A 9,278-nucleotide genomic window follows, 5' to 3' on the forward strand; every position below is an offset into this window, starting at 1 on the left:
ATGTCGTCCTCTTCGGCTTCGTCTCAATCTACCGGATATCAGAGCACCACCAGGCGTCTGCGGCTTTGCCACCGCTCGACTTCTCCGACGTCGTCGGCAGCGTCCACTACGTCGCCGCCGGGGTCGATTTTGCCGGCGGCACTACCAAGCGAAGGCCTCTTACTTCAGTCGACTGGTTCCTCTTTGGCCGATGCAGGACTGCATTCACCTCTCCTGACCACCGCCATGCCCACCACCTCCCTCTCGGCTGCAGCGGCGCCACTCGCTTTGTCAGTCTTGAGGCCTGCGAATGACCAAACACCCTCGTCTACTGAAGTGAGAACAGTCGCACTCGACAGTGTCACCACTGCAGTACTCTCAGCACGGCCATTCACTCTGGGGGAACTGCCAGTCGTGGCCTCATCCAGCACCCTCACCAATACAAGCTGCACTAGCAGCGCGAATGCTAGCTTTCTGGCTCCCCCCTTTTCCACTGTGGCGGGCGACCCTGCCGTGTCGTACATCGCCGCGCCACAGGCACCGGCAGCCGGTTCGCTTGGTGCACTGACCACGCTGTCCTCGTCGCAGCCCTTTAGAAGCGCGTCCTCTACGGATTGTCCTCCGTTCCGGCGGCCGCCACCGGCCACCCAGGCGGCTTCTGGAGTGCACGACGACTCGTTGAATTCAAGTTTCGAGGACGGCTCGGGGGGGGAGGAGGGGGGGCATCGGGACGAGCTGGACAGTAGCGCCGGTAGCCGAGCCGCCCAGGCGGCGTTAGACGCCGCAGAGGAGTTGATTGAGCCCGAACGACAATTCGACTCGTCCCCGGCCTTGACAGCCCTAACGAGGCCTTCGTTTTCTGCCAACCCACCCATGGCACTGGAGAGGATCGATCTTACTGGGCCGCTGCCGCCACAGCCGGTGGAAGGGTGCCGACTTGATGCGGAGATGGACAATACCAGAAGCGATTCCACTCCCAGAGACGAGGTCGGCGGCGACGCTAGCGTGTCGCACGCCCTGATGGCCAGTGGCGCCGACTGTGTTCTTCATACGCCTTCACCGTACAAGCAGCGGCTTTTTCCTCGAACAAACGGCGACGATTTTACCGGCATTCCAGTGAACGCCGCACACGCCGCTGTCTCGCGACGACAGCCGCCGCCGCCACCGACGCCGTCGACCACACGGAGGGCGTCGCCGTCTTGCTCTTCTGCCATGCGATGTGGCGGGGGAAGTGAGACGACGAGCTGCGATCGCAGCTTTTTCACCACAGAGCCGACTGTGGAGCAGCAAAACACTCCTCTCATCAGTCATGGTACCCACACGAACACAACGTCTGCCGAGGCGGCGCAGGCCGTCGTGAACTACAGTGCCTCGCTTCTCCCACCCACCCGCAGTACTAGCAGTTCGAGTAACTTGAACGATAAAGGGGGGAGTAGTGGTAGTGCCCGTGGAGGCCCCGATGCTGGAAACGATAGCCCGGGGTTGGCGTTTGTCAGGAACGCCCCGGGGCGTCATCACAATACTCGCAGTAGCAGCGATAGCAGCGGCGGTGACACGTACTGGCTACAACTGCCGTGTGAAACGGCGATGGAGCACAGTGGGGCGCTGGAGGAGGCGGTTGGTGCTGATAACACCGCCTCCGCAACAGTGTTAACCAGCTCCCTGACCGCGATCGACACTGTCATGGGTGGTGGTGGTGGTGGTGGGGACTTCGCCACTGGTGGTGAGGACTTCGGGCCAGACCCCAAAGGGTGTTTATCCCGCCCTCTACTCAAAACTGCGCCATCCTCAGAGATTCATGGCGAGACCCAGACAACCGCCGCCTTCCCCACAACGCTGGCCACAGAAAGCGGCACGTCATCCTCCCGCACAAGCGTCGTGTTGATGCCACCTTTGCCGCCCCAGCCGCGCGTCGCGTCGCCACCAGATCACAGCTCACACCCCCCTTCGCTATCAGTAAACGCCGATGCTGCGGTGTTTGGAACTTCACCCAGCTGCAGCTACAGCGATGAGGATCCTCCAGCGCCAGAGCGTCTCGCTGCAGGGCGACCGCCAGGGGGTGATGCGGTTCAACAGATGTTGGTGACGCAACGCATCCCGGCCCCTGGCAACTCCTTGTTGTCACGCTCCTCCTCCTCGAAAAGCATCGGTGGCACCCACAAAGAGCCGAGGCAGCCGATCCGCAATCGAAGCAGAAGTGTGACGAGTGGTGAGCTAACCGATCGCGAGGAAGTAGTGGGCGACGACGATCGGCCTACTCCGCCGTCTCATGCCGTCAACGCTGGGACGGTGGCTGGAGACCCTACCTACACTCCTCCTCCGGTGTCGGTGCCTGTTACAGCGCCTCAGATGGACGCAGTCCGTGAGAGGGTCACATCTGCTAGGCGTCCACGTGCTCCCCCGCACACAAGGGTGCTTGATATCGATGATTTCGATAGGGGCGAAGAGAGTGAGGAAGGCAGCACATGCGTCAACTGGGACGACGCTGAGGAAGGTGGCAGCAACCCGGCTGCGCTCGAGGAGGCCGGGCGCTGGGATCGTATTCTGGGTGAGATGGAGCTTGTGGACTGCACCATGATTTCACGCGTGCATCAGCAAGTTGTACCCCGGCAGCGCAGTACCTCGCACTCCAGTAGCGATGATGGGGGTGTCCACGCAGATACCGAGGACGGCGAGGACCTTTGCCTCTTTAAAGTTGTTTCGCTGTTTCCAATGGCCGCCGAAGACTGCCGCGCGCGGTGGCCGCGGCGTGCTCGAGTTCAGAGGTGTTTGCTTGCTTTGGCAGAGGAGATGCGTTCCACGCAGCGCGCACTCGACGAGGCAGGTTTGACTTCAGCTGAGTCCGAGACGCAGTCCCCCGATTCCCAGGGCGTCGATGCCCATGAAGCAGCAGTCTCCGCGAAAAGAGGAAGAGTCGATGGTGTCCGGGACGATCCAAATGGTTTGTTTGCTCAGCGGCGGCAGCGCACCACATGCGCCGGTCTCTTGAGAGTCCACGTGGACTCCAGCTGTCGTCTCATCGCTCAGTTGGAGGCGACGCCGTACATGGTGACATTGCGGTATCTTCTCGCTGCGAGCGCCGGCACCGGCCTTCGCGAAAATGAAGTAGTCGCCCTCATCCGCACAGTTGTGTGTAAGGTGGCCACCATGCACAACGCAGGCTTCGTTCACGGTGCGCTGCATGCCGGGAACGTACTCATTTCCAGCTACGACGGCGACGCCGTATTGACACAGCCATGCGGGCTGATGAGTCAAAGCTCGTGGCTGCCATCTGATTTGTCCGCCATCAGCGTCTCGCGCGCCCTTGCGATGGCGCCATACATCTCGAAAGTCTGGGGTGCACACCGGCTGCACTTCGACGGCTCCACATCGAGGCGACTTGGGTCCCCGCAGCGACCCAGCACCGCCGAGCTTATTACATACCACAACTTGGCTGCACTGGGCTGGCTCGACGGCGACCCCCCAAGTAAGTCTGCGGAGTCTGATGACAGCGACAACATCACGGAACCCACTAGCGGCGTCGCCTACACCCCCACTGCTGCAGACGACCTCTACGCCGTTGGCATGATTGCGTTTTTCATTCACTTCGGCGCCCCGCCATTTCAAATGGCGTCGTTGTGGGCGGTGGTGGAGCGCCTCGGGGTCTTGCTCGATGACTACATGGCTGCGATGCAGTCCTGCTCCTGTTCGTCTTCCGTGGCGGCTCGACAGGAGGCGCGCCGCGTGGTGGCAGAGTTCTGCTTTGGGACTGGCCGATACAGTTTCGATGCCAAGTGCGCTTCAAGCCCCTCTCCATCCTCCGCGGAGTCCCCGCAGTCGCCAGGCCTCACCACACCCGCGTTGAGCGTCATGCGGCACCACAGTGTGACACCGTTTCGCGCAGAATTCGTCGAGGCCCTGCAGTCCTTTATTGTGGACTGTGTGGAGGCGTCGTGCATTGCGGCGATGCAGAAATGCAAGTGTGCCCCCCCTCACCCGTCGGGCCCGTCACAGCCCGTGTACGCAAACGCACAAGAGTTGCTCGCTGGTCACCCCTTCTTTCGGCGTCCCAGTCTCTCAACGCAGACGGGCGACGGTCACGGGGCCCACGGAGACACGGGCGGTGGGCCATCAACGGAGGAGGAGGAACTCCAAAGCGGCGCGGATGAGAAGATGCGCGATACAGTGCACCGCGTTGCCTATCCTGCCTTTTGCACCTGGAGCGGCGCCCGTAAAGACTGTGGCTCGGTGCCGTATCTGAGTCGTCTGCACAGCAACGCACTCTTCACTGCTCGCTGCACAGCGCTGTGTGCATTCATTTCTTTTGCTGCGCAACACGATAATGACAGGACAAGCGATTCACTGAAGATCTTTGGAGATAGTGAGCCTTTGGGGACACTCTCGCTTCTTAGCCCTCAGGTTGTCGTGGCGCCACGGGCATGGCGGGCTTCCTTTCCATCAGGGGCCGGGGACACCGGCTGCGGTGGTGACCGAAAGACGGGACAGCACACCTTTCCGGCGGCTTCAGCTGAGACGACACTGTTAGCACCCTTGCAATGGCAGCAACCGGGCAACCCTCGTTTGGCGGTGGACTCTGCGGAACACCAGTGCCTGTCTTCGCTCATTCGGCCGTCACCTGTAGAGGCGCCTGCCTGGGTTGCTGTCAATGATCACGACGGCTGCTCTGACAACAATGTGTCAGCCGGCGCCTCTGCCCAGGAAGGGGAGGGCGATCTCGTGGCACAGATCTTCTCTGGTAGCCCGCCTGGGGTCAACAGTAACTTTGTTTATCGCCCGCTCCTGCACGCGCTCGTATTGGCAGAGAAGCAGGAGGATGTCTTCTTCTTGAGCCGCACGTTTATTCTTTCACGTGTATCGCCTTTTGCCGACACGCTGGTGCTGCAACACTTGACTGACTGTACAGTGACGTTGCTTGCACCGTTTCGCTACGTTGTCCTCGATGGATTGCAGCGCTGTGAAGTCCGACTGGGTCCTTGCGAATCGTGCGTGTTGCGTGACGTGCACAACTGTCCCCTCATTGCCGTTGCCGCCCGCCAGCTCTGCGGCATCAACGTCTCTGCCACACACTTGAGCTGGAGTGGACAGGGCAGCGGTCGATCACACCTCAAAAGCAGCCGTGACGTCACCACGTCCCTCTACGGTCTGGTTTACGAGGGCGTCGTGGAGGACTACTCAAGAGTGGGTCTTGCACTGGAGCACGCCCCCTGTTTTGCTCCAATGGACAACGCGGATGACCTCTCTGAGGCCAGCGCCACTGCAGGCTCTCGGATCGATGTCCTGGATCGACGGCGAACTGTCGAGCTCTTGCCAAACACCGCAACGGATGCGAGCCAAAGTCAAATCGAGGTCGGCCTATGCCTCGCCCCAGAGGCGCCATATGCCCACGCGCTCTTCTTTAGCAACACCCGCTACGTCCACAGCGGCAGGCGAAGTGGTGGGTTGGAGAGCGCATCGGTGCCGTTGCCTGACGTGTATCATTTCTTCGGGGAGTTGACGGAGAAGGATGTGGTGGTGTGTGACATTGACGGGAGCGTGCAGGACGGCGACGCCCGTCCGATAGTCTTTCTGATTGGCGTACTAGGCGATGTTGTGGTTGAGCGATGCAGCTACTGCACAATCGTGGTGGCTGGGACGCCAAGCAGTTTGCAAGCGTCCGAGTGTCACGACTGTGAACTGATTTTTATGGCGCGCGAGTCGGTGATCGAGGACTGCGCCCGCGTGGACTGTGTGGCCCTCGTGACGGAGTACCTGCTGGTGCGGGAGTGTGATGCGGTGCGGGTGAGACCACTCTTCCTTGACTGTCCCTTCAGCGATGAGATTCTACGGTGCGTTGTCGGTGGAAGCATTGGCGGCTCTGAAGAAGAGAAGGTCGTTGGTGCTTACAAGGCTGGTCGGCTTCATGAGCTGAACGCGGTGCTACGCGGCTTTGATCAGGGTGTGTACGTGGAGACTTCCGAGAACGTCTTCATAGAGGACATCAGCTACTACTACCAGCACAGTGGCCTCGCCCGCGGTATCGAGCGCAATGTGAGCCGGAACAGCGGTGCGGACAAACACGGCATTTCTTTGCTGTCGGTCCCGTACGCGAGCATGCCGAACCCCACCGCCGGTGGGGGTCCCTCAAATGATGCCTCGCAGTTCACGGCAAAAGCTGCGCAGTCACTCGCGGAGCATCTCTCCCTCCCGTGCTATCTCGAGCCCCTCCACCGCTACGGGGATGTTGAGAGGGAAGCGGTCAGCCGTGCTAGTCGGGTTGCTGTGTCCTTCCACGACTTACTGAACGTCTCAGTATTCCGGCCGCGTGGTTCTCTGTGTCCAGTGGCGTCACACGCGTCGTCCGGGTCTCCTGACACTGCAGCACCACTCGTGGATGTCTGTGTGGATCGGATTCATGGGGGTGTCATCTATATTGAGGACGCAGTGCACAACCTGCGCCTGCGCCACTGTGCTGGCCCGCTGGACGTCGTTGTCTGCGCTGCTGCCACAGTGTACATGGAGGGCTGCGTCGGCGTACAGCTGCGTACAGCGTGCATCGACTTCCACGCTGTTGACTGCGTCCACTGCCATGTGGCACTTCACGTGAACAATCCGCCACGGTACCACTGCTGCACCAGTATGCAGACCTCCGCGTTGAACATCACCGCACGGGACCTCGACACAATGCTGGCCGCAGCTGGGGTGAGCCTCGCGACTAATCTGTACGATTCGCCACTCCCCCTGACGGAGAAGCCGGAGACGAGAAGGGCGGTAGGGTTCCCAAGTGCTTCCTTGGAGACGCGCGCCATTGATGGTTCCTGCCGCGTTGACGTTGACACCCCTACTGCCTTCCAAGGCATCGCTGATATTTGCGCCGCACTGGTCGCATCGACAAACACAGAGCAGCGTGTGTCGCCTTCCCAGATCCCCCGCATCATGTCTGTTCTGCGCCAGCCTGTAACGGTGGTGGCCCCGCTTCCAGGGCTGTGCGTCAGCCCGACTGAGGCTCCCTTTCTGGAGGAGCTCGAGGAGCGCGTGGTTCTATGGGCGAAACAGCCTCTCTCTGTGTCACGTGAAGAAGCCGTTGCCATCGCCCTGTACGCTTTGGCGGACGTGGGAGAGGCATCCTCGAGTGTCACGGAATGGGCAGAGGGGTCGGAACTGGGGCAGCACACGGAGCCACCCCCACCGGGGGCCGAGGTAGACACCGCTCCCGATGCCGATGAACCATTGCCTCTCGTAGTGATTCGTGCGCCCCCTTCGCCCTCTGCAACTACTACTACTTCAACGGTAGACAGCGCACCGGAACCGGCTTCAGGCGCGGCTCAGCAGAGGTCCTTCTTCACCGATCCGCAGTCACAGCAGCAGACGGAGCACTGCCACCCCAGGGACAGCGGTGATGTCGCTGCCCAGAGCGCGCCTGCGCTCCTTACGTCATCGTCGTCTGGGGTTGTAGCGGTAAGCGAGGCCGTTGTGGACAAGATATCACCCGGGTTGCTGGAGAAGGGGCAAGAGGGAGACTCCATGAAAGGGGAGGCCACCATGCACCCTGCGCCAGAGCCGCCCCTCTCTCCACCACTGACTCACTACGTGGATCCGATGCAAGTGCCGCTCAGTACCAACACATGTACGTCACCTGTAGCGGAGCCTCGAGTCACCTCAATGCAGTTTCCCCGAGCGCACCGGACCGAGGGCTCACCAATGCGCACGCACGTCGGCGGAGACACTTGCTTTGCTCCAACAGCGACGCTGCACGCTGCATCATCTGCCAACTCCTCGTCTGTGACTGGGCATCATGACATCGCATCGTCGACCGAGATTGACATCTCGGTGAACTCTAGCGATACCGCGCCGCCGCCGCCGCCGCCTGGACCGACCGACGCGTTGAACCCCACTCAAGTTGGAGCCTCTTCGGCGATGAACGTCTTCTCACACGCACAACAGAGTGGCCTCTCGGTGACCGCCGGGGCGACAGACCCGGTTATGGGGAACGAGAGTGGCGCGTACGTGGCTGCTACCTGCGCCTCGGACAGGGAAGATCTCGGGCTTCCTTCCGCCTCCCCGTTTTACGGTCACAGTCGGTCGGCCGCCATGGGGGGCGACACCAGCAGCGTCGGCCACGACAGTACGTGGATGGAACCGCAGCCTTTACCAGTGGACGAGGCCTTTGGTGCGCTCGGTGGTGAGGTGCAGGTCCGGTGGCCGTCCTTATCGCAGGCGTCGATGGGTCTTCTCATATCTGCGGAGGGTAACAACCGCGGCGGCGATGAGCCGATGGCGGCTTTGGTGCCGAAAGAGGGTGAGCAACACTGCGCAGGCAATACGGGCTCTGCATCTTCGCGTGGCTCCTCATCCCCCACAGCTGAGTACCTGAGGGGCGACTTGACGCAGTGCGAGAGCAACACAAAGCACATCGAGGGTAAGGACAGCGGTGCTGTAGCCGGCGCGTTGACCTTGGCACCCACAGGTGCTCTCCACGTGTCACAGGACTCGCCCACGCCCCAGCAGAATCTGAGCTTTCCCGATGCCATAGTTATCCCACTGAAGGCCATGGACGCCACAGGTGGTGACGATGCCGAGGTTGGAGACCCCTCGACAATATGCGGAGCTGTGCTCGAACCGCAGCCAAACGAGTGTATCGTGAGGCACAACACCGACAGTCCAGAAAAGACCTTCTATTCTGAGGTGATTACAACGGACGATCTCGCCGTAGAGATGCAGGATCTCACGCGACGTGTGGAGCAGGCACGCCAACTCTACACACAACAACAGGGGTCATGGCAATCAGCAGCGAGTGGCAGCCTAGAGGCACGTGTCCGGGCTGCAGTGGCGAAGCTGGGGTCCTTGAAGAAGATGTGCTAGTGACGCAGTACAGCGAGCAACTCCAAGGAGGGGAGCTGTTGTGTGAGTGCGGATGGAGGGACAGCAAGAGGGAAATTCTTGTGTCTTCGATGCTGTTTTGTTGTTTGGGGGGTGGGTGTGGGTGTGGGGGGGAGTAAGCGCTGAGAAATCCACACACCCTCCCTCCCTCCTGTCCACAACACAGAGTGGTGGTATGTGCAATTGACTACGATGAGTGACCACCATCGTTTTTTTTTTTGTGTGTGTGTGTGTACGTCCGCACGATTTCGTGTAAGGGAGTTCATTTTGTTCAACGAACCCCCGTCCTCCCTTTCCCGTTTTGCCCCTCGCTTTGGTGTCTCCTTTCTTACTGCAGGGCGCGCAGGCTGTCATTACAAAAAAAAAATAAAGGCATCCCTTTGGTCTGCTGGCGTGTCCCCCCCCTCCCCCCCTCCCTCCCTCCTCCTCCTCCTCCTCCTTTC

The 9,278-nt window shown here is 60.7% G+C and overlaps 1 protein-coding gene across 1 annotated transcript; it reads left to right on the forward strand.

Moving 5' to 3' along the window:
• Nucleotides 1-8,817, forward strand: JKF63_05777 (uncharacterized protein; the record flags this gene model as incomplete). Its single annotated transcript, XM_067901731.1, has 3 exons — nucleotides 1-966; nucleotides 1,000-1,669; nucleotides 1,826-8,817. 3 exons carry the CDS (start codon nucleotides 1-3, stop codon nucleotides 8,815-8,817), a joined length of 8,628 nt encoding a protein of 2,875 aa, XP_067757757.1.
• Between the last annotated feature and the right edge of the window lie 461 nt (nucleotides 8,818-9,278).

The sequence above is a fragment of the Porcisia hertigi genome, chromosome 19, assembly GCF_017918235.1.
Source record: "Porcisia hertigi strain C119 chromosome 19, whole genome shotgun sequence".
Classification (NCBI taxonomy): domain Eukaryota; phylum Euglenozoa; class Kinetoplastea; order Trypanosomatida; family Trypanosomatidae; genus Porcisia; species Porcisia hertigi.